Genomic DNA, 18,552 nt, shown 5'->3' with positions numbered 1-18,552 from the left:
TTATTCTAAGTTAAATAAGCCGACAGTCACAGAAAAAAATACTGCAGGATTCCAGTTGTCAGAATTATAGAGACAGAAAGAATGGTGGTTGCCAGAAACTCAGGGAGGAAGGGATGGCGCCGCTGTGACTCAGACAGGGTTGAGGTTGACACCGCTACTGCCACGCGCCTTTTGCAGGTGGCAGCTGTAGCTGAGTCCACAGTGCAGGGTGGCAGGGCTGGTCGCAGAAGGCCTGAGCGTCGCTGATTGCACCGCGCTCCCACCCTTGGGTCCGACTTCTTTGGCCCTGGCTCAGAGCAAAGGTCTCGAGCGCCCGCCACTGTGCAGCCACAGAACGGGACTGAGCGCGGGTTCGGCCTCCAGCAGTTGCGGGCCCTTCCCTCAATTAGGCGCTGAGGCTGCTTCTGGCCCGGGGTTCCCTCTGCTGGTAGCTGCAGGCAGGGTCGCGGGTGGCCAGCGCTGCTTCTACGCGCCCCGTGCGGGCTGTGGCATCTGCCGCTGTGACCGCGGCAGAGGTTGGCAAGGCTGGTCCCAGACAGCCTGAACTTAGCCCCGTGCATCACCCTTCCACCCTGAGGTTCGCGCTTCCTTCCCCGCGTACACAGTGCAGGGCGGCGAGCGCTGGGCGCTGAACAGCCACAGGCATGGGACTGAGGCTGGTTCCCGCTCTCCTGCAGCTGCGCAGCGGACGGCCCGGAGGAGCCCCCAGGGGGCGCCGGGCCCTAGTTCCGCGGCCTTGGGGGCTCAGGAGGGCTCAGAGGTCGCCACCTCTGCTGCCGAGTGCACTGTGCAGGCGGCAGCTGCAGCTGAGCCCGCGGTGGAAGCCGGTGGGGCGGATGTCAGATGGCCTGAGGGTCCGCCAGTGCACCGCCCTCCCACCCTAGGAGCTACTCTGGTTTGGCCCGAGCCCAGAGCGCGGGGATGCGGGCGCCAGGCACCCTGCAGCCGCAGGATGGAGCTGAGCGCTAGTCCCCGCCCTCCTGCAGCTGCGGAGAGACGTTCTGAGTGACACGCTGAGGCGGCCTCGGGCCCTGGGTCCCCCGCTGCTGGTTATGGCAGGCAGAGCTGGGATTGCCACCGCTTCTGCCGCGCCATGTGCAGGTGGCAGCTGCAGTGGAGCCCGTGGCAGAGGGTGGCGGTGCAGGACTCAGACCTGGGTGAGGCCTGAAGGTCGCCGAATACCCACCCACCCCAGCCCTCGGATCCGCTCCTCTTTGGCGGCTCCCAGAGTGATAGGCCGCGGGTCTGGGCACCGTGCGGCCACTGAGATGGGGCTGAGCGCCACTTCCCGCCCTCCTGCAGCTGCGGTTTCACCGCCTCCCTGAGGCCCACGGTGGCGTCTGGCCCCGGGTTCTGTGCTGCTGGCCGCCGCCTGCATGTCCAGGGTTGCCACGGCTGCTGCCGTTCACCATCTGCAGGGGGCGGCTGCAGCTGAGTCCATGTCAGGGCTGGCAGGGCTGGTACCAGAAGAACCGAGGGCCGCCCAGAGGACCGCCCCCCCACCCTAGGGCCGCTCTTTCTTGGCCGACGCACAGAGCGACAGGTCGCAGTCACTGGGCGCTGTGCAGCCGCTGGATCCTAGAGGCCGACTGGCCGGTTCATGCTTTCCTGCAGCAGCAGGGCCGACCGCCTGCGTGAGGAGCCGCGGAGGCTTCTGGCCCTGGGATCCTCACTGCGGTGGACCCGGCGGGCAGCGTCAAGAGTTGTCACTGCGGCTTCCGCGTGGCCGCGTTCAGGTGGCATCTGCAGCTGAACCCACGGCAGAGGCTGGCCCCAGACAGCCCAAGAGGCGCCCAGTTCACCGCCTAGGGAACATCTTCCTTGGCCCCGCGCAGAGCGCGGTGTCGGGGCGCGGGGCGCTGGGCGCTGTGTAGCCTAGGGGATGGGGCTGAGCGCCGGTTCCCGGCCCTATGCAGCTGCGGAGCTGACCGCCTGAATTAGGTACCCGGTTGCATCTGGCCCTGGGGGCCGCTCTCCTGGTGGCTCAGGCAGGCTCCGGGTTGCCACCGCTCCGGCGCTGAGCCATTTGCAGGCTGAGCCCCCAGCACAGGCCAGTAGGGCTGGTTCCAGACTGGTTGCTGAGTGCACAGCTCTCCCTTCCTAGAGTCCCCTCCTCTTTGACTCGTGTCTATGGCGCCGGTCGCGGGCGCTGGGTACCCTGCAGCCACCGGGATGGGGCTGAGCGCCAGTTCCCGCCCTCCTGCTGCGGGGCCTGATTTAGGCGCCGCAGCGGGGTCTGACCCTTGGGTCCACCTTGCTGGTGGAGGCGGACAGGATCAGGGGTTGCCACTGCTGCTGCCACACGCTATCTATAGGTGACAGGCGCAGCAGAATGAAAGGCGGAAGCCGCAGGGCTGGTCTCAGATAGCCTGAGGGTAGTCCAGTGCACCTTCTCCCACCCTAAGGTCCCTGCTTCCTTGGCCCAAGCACAGAGCATGGGTCTCGGGCTCTGGGCTCACTGCAGCCACCGGGATGAGGCTGAGCGCCGGTTTCCGCCCCCTTGCAGCTACGGGGCCGACCACCTAAATTAGGTTCCATGGCGACATCTGGCCCTGGGTTTCCTGCTGCTGGTGGGGGAGGACGGGGCCGGGGGTTGCCACTGATACTCGAGCCATTTCCAGGTGGCAACTGTGGCTGAGCCCACTGCAGATGTTGGCAGGGCTGCTCCCCGAGGGCGTGAGGGTCTCCGAGTGTACCACCCTCCCACCCTAGGATACACTTTTCCTTGGCCCTGGCCCAGAGCACAGGTTTGCAGGCACTGGGCACTGTGCGGCCGCAGGGTTGTGACTGAGTGCCTCCTGCCCTCCTGCACCTGCGGGCTGACTGTGGCAATGTCAGGTCCTGGGTTCCATGCTACTGGGGCCAGTGTCCAGGGTTGCCACCGCTGCTGCCCCATGCCATGTGCAGGCCGCTGGGCAGAGGTTGTAAGGGCTAGTCCCAGAAAGCCTGAAGGTCACCTAGTGCACCAGCCAAAGGGCCCATTCCTTCTTGGCCCACTCTCGGAGTGAGGGTCGCGGGCACTGCACCACCTGCATGGCGAGACAGTCAGGGGGAGCACTCCCTTACCTGTTCCACACAAAGCCCAGGTTGTCAGGAGTCAGCTCTTGATCCAGCATGCCCCAGTCTCATGCTTGGTCAGCCCAGAGCACAGGGGCCCATTCAGTCCCGGCTCCATATCTTGTGCCAGGCAGGCACAGAGCCCCGGAGCCTCAGCAACTTCGTCTGTGGCTGGACTAAACTGGGCTGCCCTCCTCATCTTGACCGTCTGCCCAAGTGCGCATAACATCCAGCATAGCTTCCCAGACAGCTCCAGGGTGCTTCCTCCCTGGCCCCTTCTTCCACTCCCGGTCTGAACAGCAAACCACCCCCACCCCAGGCAGTGCATCTGCAGCCCATGGGGCACTTACTTCTCCAGGGGTGGAGAGCCCCTGGCCAGTGCCCGAGGCTGTTATCCATGTCACATTGCCGGGGCCTTCTCCAGCTGTCACAAACATCTCTGTAGTTGACACTACAGGTGCAGCCCCCAAGTTACCATCCAGTCATGCCAGATGTCCATCTCAGATCATTCTGGGAATCCTGGGAGATGACTGACAGCTGGGAGGCTCCCTTCATGTTTACTGACAGGTTGTAGTTTAGTTTCAGTGGGACGGAACTCAGGCACCTCTCAATCATTAACTGCCCCTTGTTTAAACACAGAGACACAAACGCAGGCAAACCTGTGCCCACCTCACACAAGAATGAGAACTGTTCCTGGCTGGCTTCTGCAGGCCCAAGAGCTGCATCTGGAAAGGGGCCATCACCACCTCTGCCAGGTTCTCTGGACCCTCAGCTGGTGCACAGTAGGCTCTGCAGAAAGAAGCTTGCAGAGCACATGGCATTAGGTAGGTAGTATAGGGCTGGTATGGTGCCTCTATAGTATACCATCAGGGACCTAAGCTCATACTATTTTTTTGTGTTACCCTCCTTTGCATATGACTTCCATTCTTAAAGTCACTCACAGACCAAGATGGCTATTGGAGATCCAGCCATTGTGTCTAAGTTCCAGGCAGCAGAAAGAAAAAAGGAGAAGAAAGGCAAAACAGATGTATGCCAGCTATCTGTCCCCAAGAAAATGAGTGATCCTGGAAGTCTCATCCCATGCCTCCTACCCACCTCTACCTGTAAAGGAAGCTGGAGACATTTATCTGGTTAGTTTGCCACTCTGGAGAAGATTGAGGTTTTAAGGAAGAAGGAAGGAAAGAATAAATATTGGTGGCCAGAAGATAGCTTCCATCATGTATCTTATGTTGACATTGCTTAGTTCCTCTTCTCTGTCTTCTTTATCCACTAAAGTTGTCAAGTCATAAAAGCAACCTTTTCAGGTCTCATCTTTACCAATAGTAAGGGTGTATTTCAAAATAAATGACTATAATTTGAATAAGAAACAATTAGCTTTATGGTAACTCCTTACATTTATTTTTCTCATTTCTTGGGTAATGAGTGAAAAATTTATCAGGAAACAGACAGTTACTGTTCTGACCTGTGATTGGGAACTTCTGTTTCAGCTTTAAGCTTTTCCCCCTTAACTTTTTAGTTTGAAAATTTCAAACCTACCAAAAGGTTGGAAAATTACTGCAGTAAACACCCACGTACCTTGTTTTGAGAGTCATCGTATTACTTGCATTATTGATTTATCTCTCTTTATACATTTGGTTGTTGTTGTTGAATCACTTGAGAATTTAAATTTTTAAAGTGGAAGGACACTACTTAAATATTTAAAACCCTAAAATATTTAAGACCCTTTCTGAGAATAATTTTCAAGATAAAGACTGTAATTGAAGGCAACTGGTTACATGTAATTTCTAAAAGATAAACTCTCTTCTGGATATTTCAGAGAACCAGAATTGGAGATATTACAGATTCCTTTCAATAGACTTCAGATGCCCACTTCCTTTCTGTGTTAGAACCTCTGCTGAGAGAGGTTTTCAGATGGTTATCCTGATCTGAACACCCCCACCAAAGCAATCACCTATTTTAGATATATTAATGCAAACACAATGAGAAGTTTTATCCTGGGCAACATGGCAAAACCCATCTTTACATATAAACAAATTAGCAGGGCATGGCGGTGCACACCTGTATGCAGTCCTAGCTACTCAGAAGGCTGAGGTGGAAGGATCACTTGAGCCAGAGAGACAGAGGTTGCAGTGAGCCAAGATGGTGTCACTGCACTCCAGCCTGGGCACAGAGCCAGACCCTGTCTCAAAAAGGAGAAAAGAAAGAAAATAAATTGTTTACAGCGCTATTTCTGTTTGGATAATTCTGTTTGATTATGACATTAACAATGTCATCATCCAGCTGGCAAATCAGCAAAAGATGGAGTTCTCTAACAGAATGCCTACAATGGAAGAAGCAAGGAGAGACAAAGTGGCCTGCTGTAGAACTTAGAATCTGAAACACTTGCTTCATCCTTGGAAACAGCAATTCACATAGAAGTGACACACAGGTTCAAGTCCTATAATGGTAAAAAGAGTAATATTTAGAAGATCCTTTGGGACAGGATTTGTTACTCTAACTAGACTAGGTCAGGAAGGTTAAGCCAGATTCCAGTGCTCCATGGTTCTGCTCAGTTACAGATAGGATTCAGGCTTAGGTATGCATAAAGCTCGGTTACTACTATTTTACTGTTTTCAATTGACTAACCAAACCACTGAGCTTATTGAGAACTGCTTTCTGTGGAGTTCCATTTCTGTGGAATGTAAGGATGTAATTTCTTTTTTCACTAATAGAACAACTGATACAAGGTATATGAGATGAGAAGGGGCCTCTGAGGTCTAGTCTTTTTTTTTTTTAAAGGCTCGTTTTATTTTAATGGCTGATCTATGTAATCACAGAGGCCAGTATGTACAAAGGGGGAGCTTTTATTTCTTGGTCTCTTTCTCCTTGGACAAAGTCTTGATGATCTCCTCCTTCTTGGCCTGTGTGTTTCCTTGGTCTCAGACCTGCGGGCCTCAGCCTGGTCAGCCAAGAGCTTCTTGTGGGCCTTGTCTGCCTTCAGCTATGGATGTGTTCAATGAGAAACTGCTTGTTTTTGAACACATTCCCTTCACCTACAGGTAGAGGCTGTGATACATGTGGCGATCAATCTTCTTAGATTCCCAGTATCTTCTGAGCAGCTGGTGCAGAATCCTCATTCTCCTCATCCACGTGACCTTCTCCGGCATTTGGGCATTGGTTGTACCCTTACGCTTACCTATGCCCATGTGCCTGCCCTTCCAGCGGGCCAAGGTATTCTTCTGGCATTGAGCCCAGGAGTGGACCGTCACAGGCTTGCGGATGATCAGCCCATCTTTAATTAGCTTCCAGATCTGCTGATGGGAGTTGGCATTGACGATTTCATTGGTCTCATTAGGGTCCAACCAGACCTTCTTCTAGCCACAGGGGAGGACACTAGTGGCGAGCCTCTTCTGAAGCCTGAGCATACTCATGGCTGAGGCCACAGCAGCGAAAGGTTCTGAAGTCTAGTCTTACACTTGGTGCATCTAGTGGTAGATTGCGATACTGCTCATCAAACATTCCAGTTTTTGTCTCTGCAGTACTCCTTCTTGAGTGATTTGGGGATTTATTACCATAGCATAACTTAAGCTATTCTGCCAGATACAAGGCAAGAAATGCTACACTAAGATTTTGATAAAACAAAGTTGAAAGAATAGTTTGCTTGTTAATTGGAATGGCTTCCCCCGAAACCCAAACTTTAACCTAAGTCAGATTTCCTTTCTTTTATAAATGTTCAGCTTTAAAAGTTATAGATTTACAGAATTATTACAAAGAGTTTTCATATTCCTCACACCCAGTTCCCCCATTCTAAACATCTTATATTAGTCCCTACTATATTTTTACATGCTATTTCCTTCCTGTGAATATTACAAGTCTTGTTCAATTACATATATTTAAGTGCCAGCCATTTTGCTATTACTAATTTGTAGGTTGGTATTCTTCAAAAGTTTTGGAAAGAATACATGAGAAAATCAAAAGACCTAGGGAGCATCTTTCTATCTTCCCATAAAAATCATGTGGGTCTTTTGTTTTTTCAGTCAAAAGGAAGTCCCTAGATTTTATATGAACAATCCTTTTACTGACCGTCCTATAGCCATCACTGAAAATGGCATTCTCTGTAACACTGAAGTCTTAAAACTCACAACGATCTTTTATTTTTGCCTCCTGTTTGATAACTATGAAGTCTTTATTTATATCTTAGTCCAAATATATCCTTTTTTTCTTCTTTATCATTCCCATTATGACCTACATGACATTTAGAATGTTATGGCCGGGTGTGGTGGCTCACACCTGTAATCCCAGCACTTTGGGAGGCCAAGGTGGGCAGATTGCTTGAGGCCAGGAGTTTGAGACCAGCCTGGCCAACATGGTGAAACCCCAATCTCTACTAAAAATACAGAAATTAACTGGGTGTGGTGGTGTGTGCCTGTGATCCCAGCTACTTGGGAGGCTGAGGCAGGAGAATCACTTGAACTCAGGAGATGGAGGTTGCAGTGAGCCAAGATCACACCACTGTATTCCAGCCTTGGCAACAGAGTGAACAAAATAAAATAAACTATAAATTAAATTAAATTTAAAACAGTAATAAAATAAAACGTTACATATTTATTTTTAATTCTACAAACACAGAGGTGGTATATTAGTCTGCTTGGCTGATAAAACACCATAGACCGAGGTAGCTATAAAAACAGACATTTACTTCTCACAATTCCGGAGGCTAAGTCCCAGATAAAGATGGGGCAGTTTGGGTTCCAGGTGAAGGCCCCTTCTAGCCCTGTCCTCACATGGCACAGAGAGGAGAACAAGCTCTTTGTTGTTTTTTTCATAAGGGCACTAATCTCGCCATGGGGAACCCACCCGGGTGAACTTATCTAAATTGAATTACCTCCCAAAGGCTCCATCTCCAAATATAAACATATTGGGGTGGGGTAGGGCTTTAACAGACGGATTAGGGGAGGAGGGATACATGTTCAGTCCACAACTGGTGGCAATGCCCAAGCTCAACGCAAGGAAAAGTACTGAATTAAGGAGAGCTGTGAGATGAGGTTAGAAAGACTGATCTTATGGAGGACATCAAGTGCCAGACTAAAGAGCCACTGGGCTTTTTAGATCAAGGCAGTGTTGTGGTGGGTATTGTTTTAGGAGAATAAATCCGGGGGTTGCTTATGGGATGGATTTTGTTAGAGATCACGAGTAGGACAACCATTTGGGAGAGTAATGTAACAATCCCTAAGCGAAATATAAAAACTAACACTATGATGACAACCCTCGAATGTACCACTACCAGGAAGTCTTCCCGGGTGCTTCGCTGGAGGGTCTCTCTTTAAACGCGAATTTTCCTCGAGTTCGCCTAGAAATGTAGTTACCCCTTACATTTCGCCTTCTATCGCACATGTTTGTGCGTTTCCTAACCCTTCCACTTTGCAGTTCCTCCAGCATAGCGTGTATCCGAGCGCCCTAGAGCCCCGCATCGCCCTCCTGGGGGAGCCACACGCGCTCCGCCCCAGGTCCCGCCCTCCCTCATCAGGAAGCGCAGACAGTATTTGTGGACTTAACCGCAGGCCAGGAGATCCAGGGGGCCTGGTCACTTCTGGGCGCCAGGACCACAGCCGGGCACCCCACGGACACCTGGGACGCTCTTCTGGGTTCCCTTCGGGGCTGCGCGTCGGGCTCGCCTGACCCGCGACCAACAGGCTCCGAGTGGCTTGCGGCGCAGGGGTGGGGCTCACGTCGTGGGACGGATGCATGGATTAGTAGCCACTGATTTCCGAACCTTCAGGAAGCAGACACGCTCCTCTTCCTTCTCAGGGATGGGGCTGGCAGCCAACGGAAGCCCTAAGCCGTCTCCTTTTCTGTGTGGGGAGCTTGGAGATGCTCACGAGGGACCGCCCCAATTCTGCGATTTTGAGCATCATTTTTTGGCAGGAGGCTAATAGAAGCGGTAATTGACACTCATCACCCTAAAGTGCAGATTATGTCAGTCAGATAGAAGAACTAAAAATGACAGAAATGGTCTGTTGTTAAACTCTGGGAGCCTGCTCCTTTAAGAGATTAGGTTGTGCGCCGATCCTGCCCGGTCCCGGGGTGCCTTGCGCGGCTCGCCTACTCCTACCTTTGTCCCAGGGCTTCCTGCGTGGCGGGCTCACTTCCGGCGGGCTACTGGAATGCGGCGAGCGCCGCCCTGCTTTTGCGTGTTTGCTCCACCCACTCAGCCTCGCCTTCGCAACCACTGGGGCTGACGTTCCCGCCAGGTCAGTGCTGGGCGAGAGAGATGCTGCCTGGCCCGCCTCGGCTTTGAGGCGAGAGAAGTGTCCCAGACCCCTTTCATCTTGCTGACGGCGTCGAGCTCCAGGCAGACATGTCCACGGGGTTCTCCTTCGGGTCCGGGACTCTGGGCTCCACCACCGTGGCCCCCGGTGGGACCGGCACAGGCGGCGGTTTCTCCTTCGGGACGGGAGCGTCTAGGTAACCGCACTTTCTCGCCTTCCTGGGCCGGATCTCCCTTACCCCCCACCCCTCGAAGCTTCCTGGTGTCCCCATCCTCTCTCTTCCCGCTGGCTTCCTTCCCGTTGGGGCTGGAGAGTAGCACTTATCTAGCCACCGGCGTCGTAGGCCTCTCGCTCGCCGCGGTGCCCGGGCCCAGCGCCGCCTGGTGAGGTAGAGGGCGGGATGGGTTCTGTGCTGTGAGGTTTCCAGAATCCACGTATAGTTCAGGCATCGTTTGAACCTAGAGGGGTCTTGACTGGGTGGAGAGACCCGGGGCTCTACCCCGGAGCTTTAGCCAGGTATCAGTGTTAAGCATGGAATGAACATTGAATGAATGAATGAAATTGTAGCATATTGTGGGGTTTTGTAATAGACAATTCCGATTTCATTGCAGCATTTGCGGTTTTGGACATTACGGTGTTTTAATAACTTTGCGGTTATTTAGAACCAGCCTTTCAAGCTTTTGTGCCACGTGGGACCTTATCTGTTATTGTTTAAAAAAAAACAAAAACACCTTTTTACAGTGTTTGTTGGTGATTTTGTGCAGTATGGGCAGTTTAGTATATTTGACTCAAGAATGTTGTATCCTAATAACTCAACATTGTCTTTCACTTAAATTACAAAATGTAGGTAGCATGTTTCTCGTTTTTGTGCAACCCATTAGTTCAGGGGGAGACAAAAATGTAACTGTCCAGAAAGACACATAATGGTGAGACATCATTTTAATGAGAGGTTTAAGCTTTAGAACTCAATTTTTTTCAAGATAAAGGTGGAGGGGTTCATAAAGTTAAGTGTGCACACTGTCAACAAGGTATCTCCTGGAGCTTAAAAGGTGTGGCTGTAGATTTAAAAGGCAAAAACCTCAGCATGACCTGCGGTTTAAAGAGGAGGAGGCCGCCCCGGGTGGCTCAGGCGGCTCACGCCTGGAATCCCAGTATTTTGGGAGGCCAAGGCTAGCGGATCACCTGAGGTCGGGAGCTGAGACCAGCTTGACCAACATGGGGGAGGCAGAGGCAGGAGAATCGCCTGAACCTGGGAGGCGGAGGTTGCGTTGAGCGGAGATCGCACCATTTCACTCCAGCCTCGGCAACAAGAATGAAACTCCGTCTCAAAAAAAAAAAAAAAAAAAAAAGGAGGAACCACAGAGACTACACAGTCAAGTCAGACATTTTGAGAGTTTTCATCCATTCCTCCGTTATTCTTACTCTACTCGGTCAACATCAAGTCCTAATAATTTTACTTCTGCCATTTCCGTTTGTCTTTATTTCCAGTTCCGTCGCCCTGCTCAAGCTATTGTCATTCTTGGAACAAATATTTATTGGACAGATTCCCATGTGCAAGGCTCTGTTTTAGGTAGTAACATAAGAGTCTTGCTCTCTTGATCCTTACATTCTTATGAAAATACTTCTGATTCTTTTCAGATTTTTAACCAGCTGTCTTGTGTTAGATGACTACTCCCATCAACGTCTTCAATCCGTTTTGCCACATTGTAGCCAGAATAATTAAAAGACAAATTGCCCCCCCCCCGTAATCACTTCCCGCTATCCTTAGAATAAAGTTAAAACAACAACAACAAACTTACCGTAGTCTGCAAAGTCCACTTCTACTGGAACCTCTGGGGACTCATCTGGAGCCGGCCTTTTTATTTCAGTTATCCAGATCACTTTTAAAAACAGACAAACAACTATATTACCAGCCAGTACCCCAGTACCTGCACACAAATAAATAACTGAAACAGAGTTTCAGAGAAAGACACTTACCCTTACTTCATTGGATGCACTTTGATGTTTTCTATTCTATTTCTTTTTTTTTTTTTTTTAATGTTTCTTAGGACTTGATGAATTAATTTTTATACTTCTCTCATGGTCCTGATCTTAGTATGAAAAACTCTGCCCTAGCAACATGGCATTTTATCTTTTCCTCAAGTGGGTTTTGCCAACCCCTTCCTTCTACCCCATATACCTAGTTCTTATGCCTACTTATCTTTTGTGACTATAAAATGATTTCTTCCCCAGAGAGGCCTTTTCTGACCTGTCAGTCTAGGGGAGGTTTCCATTCTCATAGTACTCTTACAGTGCTGATCACAATTGTAATCAGTTCATTATATTTATTGTTAACTTGTTGTTAGATCCCAGCACGATAATAATTAATATCTATGTCTCTCACTGACTAGAAACTGCCTGAAGGCAGGGTCTGAGTCTTATTTACCGCCTCATCCTCAGTCCCAAGGACAGTGCCTGGCATAAAAAAAGGGCTTTAATAACCATTTGAATGACTGAGCAAATGAGTTGTTAGTAATAAGCTAGAAGAAAATTACCCAAGCTTTAGAGAGGCTTGGATAAATTAAAGAAAGAGGAGACAGTCTGACATAAATTTATTAAGAGTGCTGGTTGGGAGGCCTGACAGCCCCCAGTGCCACCTGGTGATTAGATCTCTTGAGGTCAGTCATTTTAGAGGAGTTCTCACATCTGGAAAAGGAGTATAATATATTACCTGAGTTGATGAGTAAGATGAAGCATTTAAATATTTAGTATCAAGTCTGGCACTTGCTAAGTGCTCAATAAATGTTAGCTATTATGTTAGCTATAAAGTCCACATTAGGGCCAGCTGGGCAAGTTAAAATAACATTCCTGATGTGATGGAGTGAAGTTGGCTTTTCTACAGCACATCCTATCAAGTCCTTGGCAGATAACACTGGTTTGAGGAGGTAATTGGTCAAGTCTAGGGTAGCTTTTGTTTTTCTTGAATTTAGTAAATTTCTCTGCCACCAAAATTTCCCTTTTGCTTCTGTGGTAGAATAAGATTTCATTTTGATGTGTTTCTTTGGCAGTATTTTCAACTTCCATTATTACTTAATAATATCTTCAGTTATGTTGTCAAGAAATTATATATGTATACAATTATTATTATTTTTTTGGAGACAGAGTCTCATTCTTGTTACCCAGCCTGGAGTGCAGTGGTGCTCACTGCAACCTCTGCCTCCTGGGTTCAAGTGATTCTCCTACCTTAGCCTCCCGAATAGCTGGGATTACAGGCACACCACCACACCCAGCTAATTTTTTTTGTGTGTGTAAGTTTAGGAGAGACGGGGGTTTTACCATGTTGGCCAGGCTGGTCTGGAACTCCCGACCTCAGGTGATCCGCCCACCTCAGCCACCATGTCCGGCTTGTTGTCAAGAAATTTTAAATTTTAATTCATGGTGTAAAAATACAAATGTTTACTTTTCATCTTTTGTATATTTCCAGAATAGCAATTTAAAAAAATGAGATCACTGATTTGTTTGGGAATAAGGAAAGCTTAATAACCATTTTCCTAATTGTATGTCTTCAAAATTTGCTAATAGTGTTTTAATATCCCCCAGATAGTCATTTATTCTATTCCACATTATACACACAACAGTCAAAATAACAATGCGATCAGACTACCACCAGCTAAGCTAAATGTTTTTGGCATATATGCCTCTTTTATGGTTGTACTACCTATGGATAGAGCCATTACATACTGGATTCTTTTGCTTGTAGTGCTCACTTAGGTTTTTGTGTGTGTGATATCTCACTTAGTTTTGATTGTAGCAATATGTTCTTAAAAATACCATTTAATTTCAGAGTAAATGTTTAAAGATCTGTGGGGTTTTTTGTTTTTTGGTTTTTTTTTTTTTAAGACAGGACCTCGCTCTGTCTCCCAGGCTGGAATGCTGTGGCGCAATCTCAGCTCACTACAACCTCCACCTCCTGGGCTAAAGTGATCCTTCCACCTCAGCTTCCTGAGTAGCTGGGATTACAGGCATGCAGCAGCACGCCCGGCTAATTTTTGTTTTTCGGTGTATTTTCTTGTTTTTTCGGTAGAGACAGTTTCATCGTGTTGCCCAGGCTGGTCTCAAGCTCCTGGACTCAAGCAGTCTGCCCACCTCAGCCTCCCAAAGTGCTGGGATTACAGGCATGAGCTACTCAGCTTGGCCAAGATCTGTTTTGATTGTTGGTGAGATCTTGCAGCCCTGCTCTGCCTTCTGCCTCGCCTTCGAATTTTCTGGTGCACACAAACATATTTTAAAGATCAATGGTAGACTAAGTACTTCCTCTCCTTTTACCTACTCAGTATGGATGGCCCATCTCAAGTTCTATCCCTTAATAAGCTCCTCCATTCTTATCTCAGTGATTAGCTCTGCCTCAAACTTCTACAGTATCTCTTTGCTATCATTTGGTACTTGATTATAATCTGCCTTATAGTAATTATAAACTTACTGAAGGTGTACATTTCTACTGCTTGAATTATCTGCTGCTTGAATATTTCCTTTCTCCCTTGTCCCCTAATGTTTTCAAAAACCTGAGTGGCTTCTTGAGCTGACTATGAAAAAGACCCCCAGACCCAAGTAACTTGGAGAACTCTTCTGGCTTGGAGTACAGTTATTTGTGTTGTTTATCCCCCAGTAAACGGCATGTTCCTTGAGTAAGGGTTTAGTCATCTTTCTGCTCCCTTGCTATTCCTGGTATAACGCCTTGTACAAAATATGTTTAGTTAAATTTATAAGTATCCCTAATGATAACAGTCATAACAACATTTATTGAAGTTAATTCACCCTGTGCAGTCCCTTAACCCTTATATTAAAAAAAAAATTCTGCTAAGTGGGTACTGTTAATTTCCATTTTGCAGATGAGGAAATAGAGGTTCAGAAAGGTTAAGGAACGGCATCCAAGTACCAGAACATGGGGGAATTGGTACTGGAACCCAGCCACACTACTGAGTTCCTCTTACATTTCCTCTTTCATTGAAATGTTCCAGGGCTTTTGAGACTTTAAAAATGATATTGGGTTCTCTCATGATTATTCTTTATGGAAGGGTAGCGAGGGAGGTAATAACTATAAATATGTAGGATAAAGAGGATTCCCCATTATGCTATGTAATCTCCCTTAACTCTCCTACATAATTTTTGTAGTATCAACTCGTCAAAATTTACTTATTTTCACAATTTGTCTTCCCACCTTTAGATAGCAAATCTGAACTTCTGAGTCTTAATAAGAGCAGTTGAAAAGTTGTGAACTTTGTTCACATTCACTTGTTTTTATCAGCTGTTCTTTTTTTAAGCTTTTCAACACTCTCTGAAGAGTTTCTGCTAATGAACACATAATCCCGAGACAGGATGATTTTGCTTTGTGTTTAACTTGTGCCAGGAATGTCCCCACTAGTTTTTCTGTTTTGCTTTTTTTGGTGGTAAGATACCTAACTATATGCTCTCCCAACCCCATATCACTCCATGAATGTGGTAATGTAGCAACAGAGAGGTAGTGAAGACAACTTAAAATAACTATGGCCATTTAAAAATATGCTAGGTTTCAAAAATTGGTGAAAGCAGAATAATTGTGATCTCTACTTATGATTACCTTGAGTTCTGAAATCCTTATTGCTGTAGACTGCTTTTCTTGAAATCTGGTACTATATTTTTTAAGACTTTTACATGTGGGTTTATTTTTAAGGAAGAACAGAAACATATTTGAACTTGGTGGGTTAAAGGTAAATTTATTGTTGTTTTTAGGTCCTATGACAATGTATTAGATATGTTACATGAATGAAATTATCTTGAAGAGTTAATTTTTATTTTTCTTAAGTAAATATTGGCTCTAGTAGACTTCCTTTTGTGCCTGTGGTTTTTGTTTTGTTTCTGTTTTTTTAAATAAGCAACCCTTCTGTGGGGCTCAATTTTGGAACTCTTGGAAGTACTGCAACTCCAGCAACTACATCTGCTCCTTCAAGTGGTTTTGGAACCGGGCTCTTTGGATCTAAACCTGCTACTGGGTTCACTCTAGGAGGAACAAATACAGGTGAGGAGGATCTGATCACATTGGCAGAGAGTAACTGGCTTGGGATATTCTCTCCTAAATTCTGTCCTATATCTCCCTTTACAAGGATCATCACTGGTAGAATATCTTGAAAAATGGCAAATACTAAGATGAAAAGAAATATAAGGAATTGGAATCAAGAGCCAGTGATAGGCCCAATCATAGACTGTCATCTGTTCCTTTTCTGTTTTTCTTACTGAATTGAGGAAGACCTCTCCCTCTCTCTCTCTCTTTTTTTTTTTTTTTGAGATGGAGTCTTACTTTGTTGCCCAGGTTGGAGTACAGTGGCTCGATCTCAGTTCACTGTGAGCTCTGCCTGGAAGATCTCTTTCCTTAAATATAATGAATTAAAGTAATTTAAATTTTTAGATTATATAATGCAGTGTTTTTCCTTAGTGGAGATTGTTGTTTAAGCCAGCTTTATCAATTTGCAACATTAACATACATAAGAGAGTCAGCATTCTTGCTGTAACATAATTTACATTTTTTTTTTAGAGACATGGTCTCGCTCTGTTGTCCTGGTTGGAGTGCATTGGCATGATCGTGGCTCACTGTAGCCTTGCAACTTCTTGGGCCCAAGTGACCCTCCCACCTCAGCCTCCTGAGTAGATGGAACCACAGGCATGCACCACCATGCCTGGCTAATTTTTTTTTTTTCTTTTCTTTCTTTTTTTTTTTTCCTTTTGTAGGGAAGGGTTCTCCTCCTGGTCTTAAACTCCTGGGGTCAAGAGATCCTCCTTCCTTGGCCTCTCAGAGTGCTTAGTTATCATGCCTGGTCTATAATTTACATTCCTAAGAGATGTTTTACAATTTTGTATTTTTAAAGGAATAAGTGGGAAAAGGGCAATAGGTAAAGGACTTGAAGTTTTCAAAAACAATAGAAAATTTTTGTTTTTAATGCTTACAGCTGGAAAAATAATGTTTCACTGAGCTGACCATTTAAAAAGTTTGCTTCTTATTTACCCTTTGTTTTCTACCCTCAGAGCCTCTTGGTCTTTCTTACTACTTTTTGCATTCATCTTCCTGCTATGAGTGCATCACATTTCACAGCCACATGTAGAAAATGGAGTAACTACAGGGATAAATATGAGCAGATTGGACAGTGAGCTACTTGAGACAGCTCAGTGTAGCATTTTGCCTGGAGTTGCTCTTTTTGGTCTTGCTTAATTTTGTTATAAGCAATAGTTACTTGCATTTTATAGATTTTTTTCCTTAATCAAATTATATATAGCTAGTAATATGAAAACCAGTGTTATGGGAAAAATGCTTGATTAGTGGTTATGGTGGCAGATACTAAGATATGTATTTTTCTAATTAGAAGTGTTGTTAATCCCTGAGGGTGATTTTGAGTCTTTTCCTTGTGACAGGTAAACCAAAAGAATGTCATCTTAATTGATGAATAAATTTTATTTCTCTTTTTGTTCCCAGGAATAGCAACAACTATAACTACAGGATTAACTCTGGGTAAGAATTTTTGAGGAACGATCCCAGCTCTGTGGTTTTCTAATAATTTTAACAAATTATGTGATCTTTCTACTCTTCTCTCTTCTAATATCTTACAGAGCTGGGGTATAGAAGAAAGTGTGTATATCACAGATAGTGACTTATCAGAGAACCTTTCAGTATTTGAGTAGTGAAAAAAAGGAATGACTATAGAGTACTTTTATAATTCAGAAAAGTATTTTAAATGCAGAAATTTTTTAATGTGGAAATTTATTTCATATTACTTTTTTAGTCATTTGACTCCATTTAGTGGAAAAAACAAACTTTAAGCCAGAAATGTTGGAATTAAGCCATGGTTCTTCCTCTAAAGTAGTTGTGAGACCTTAGGTAATACTTGGGGGCTTTTAGTTATCTATAAAATAGAGGATATTGAACTAATATCCAAACACATAATACCTTCTGTATTGTTACACAAAAGGGAATGTGAATAACTAGGGTTTCAGCCAGCTTTCAATCTGGATGGCAGTAAATAATGTGAAAGGAAAGGGAAAGGAAATGAAAGAACATTCAGAAGCTCTCAAATTGAGTTTTCAGTTAAGGATTGGCAAACTTTTTTCATTTGGTTGCTACATACTGTTATTAACAGAAACACACCACATCTGTTTATCACCAATATTTTGTACTGGATTGGCTACAAAAACGGAGCAAGTGAATCTTCTTGTTTTCTTTCTTTTTCTTTTCCTCAGACAAGTTCTTCTGTTGCCCAGGCTGGAGTGCAGTGGCATCATCACAGCCCACTGCAACCTCAAACCCTTGGGCTCAAGCAGTCTTCTCTGAGGTTCCCAAGTAGCTAGGACTACAGGCATATACCACAACACTTGGCTAATTTTTTATTTTTATTTTTATTTTTATTTTTTGTGGAGACAAAGTCTCACTATGTTGCCTAGGCTGGTCATGAGCTCCCAGCCTCAAGCCACCTGCTCTCCTTGGCCTCTTGAAGTGCTGGAATTACAGGCATGAGCCACCATGTATGAGTCTTGTTTTCTGAGGTTGTAACCCGTACATTATTTCAAAGCACTATACTCTGGCAGGAACTTCCATTTGTGGTCAGGGCAATCCAGAAGCATAGTTCTGGCTTCTCTTCTCTCAGTGATTTCAGGATAAGTCAATGCAGGTCATTCATACACTTCTTCATTTAATATTGTTTGAGCAGTTACTACTTCTAACCATGTGGCCTTGTATATACATAATGCCTTGAACATTGAATATTATCTTGTGGCCCTGGTGGTGAGGATGGTCCTTGATAATGACCTTGGGAACTGCTAAGGGTTGGAGCAAGGCAGTCAGTCTGTTGTGAGGTGAAAGGGATAGGCAGGTATATTAACATAATCTGATAAATGTCCTAAAAGGAGAGGCACCATGGAAGGCAGAGGAAGAAAACAGTAGGGTTTACTTTATGGGCAAGAAGCATTTCAGACAGAGGAGTGGCAAGTGCAGAGGCCAAATCATAAAAGCATTCAGGGAAATATGAAATATTTTGTTATTGGAGCTTAGAAATCAGAGGTAGAAGTGGTGGGCAGAGCTGAGATTTCAGGAGCAGGTTGGGACCAGATAGGAAAGGGAGATGTATGTCATGCCTTTAGACTGTATTTTGACAATCTAGAATATAATAGGAACGTTAAATTGGGCAGAATCACTAGGATATTTGCTTTGTTTTGTTTTGTTGAGACAGAGTTTCACTCTTGTTGCTCG

The 18,552-nt window shown here is 46.0% G+C and overlaps 1 protein-coding gene and 1 pseudogene across 2 annotated transcripts in view; one reads left to right on the top strand and one right to left on the bottom strand.

Annotated features, from left to right (window-relative positions):
* Positions 1-5,793: 5,793 nt before the first annotated feature.
* Positions 5,794-9,547, bottom strand: LOC105704899 (large ribosomal subunit protein eL19-like; annotated as a pseudogene).
* The window catches only part of LOC105730044 (nucleoporin p58/p45), a 48,316-nt gene continuing 38,978 nt past the window's right edge, over positions 9,215-18,552 (top strand). For both annotated transcript variants that reach the window (XM_064373500.1, XM_064373499.1), the window contains exons 1-3: positions 9,215-9,501; positions 15,197-15,339; positions 16,786-16,821. In XM_064373500.1, coding sequence (XP_064229570.1) covers positions 9,395-9,501; positions 15,197-15,339; positions 16,786-16,821 — 286 coding nt within the window. In that variant the 5' untranslated portion in view covers positions 9,215-9,394. The remainder of the gene's footprint in view (positions 9,502-15,196; positions 15,340-16,785; positions 16,822-18,552) is intronic.

Source organism: Aotus nancymaae, unplaced genomic scaffold, assembly GCF_030222135.1.
Source record: "Aotus nancymaae isolate 86718 unplaced genomic scaffold, 86718_ANA_hifiasm-v0.15.2.pri h1tg000009l, whole genome shotgun sequence".
Taxonomy (NCBI): domain Eukaryota; kingdom Metazoa; phylum Chordata; class Mammalia; order Primates; family Aotidae; genus Aotus; species Aotus nancymaae.
This window is presented reverse-complemented; position numbering and strand designations above follow the sequence as displayed.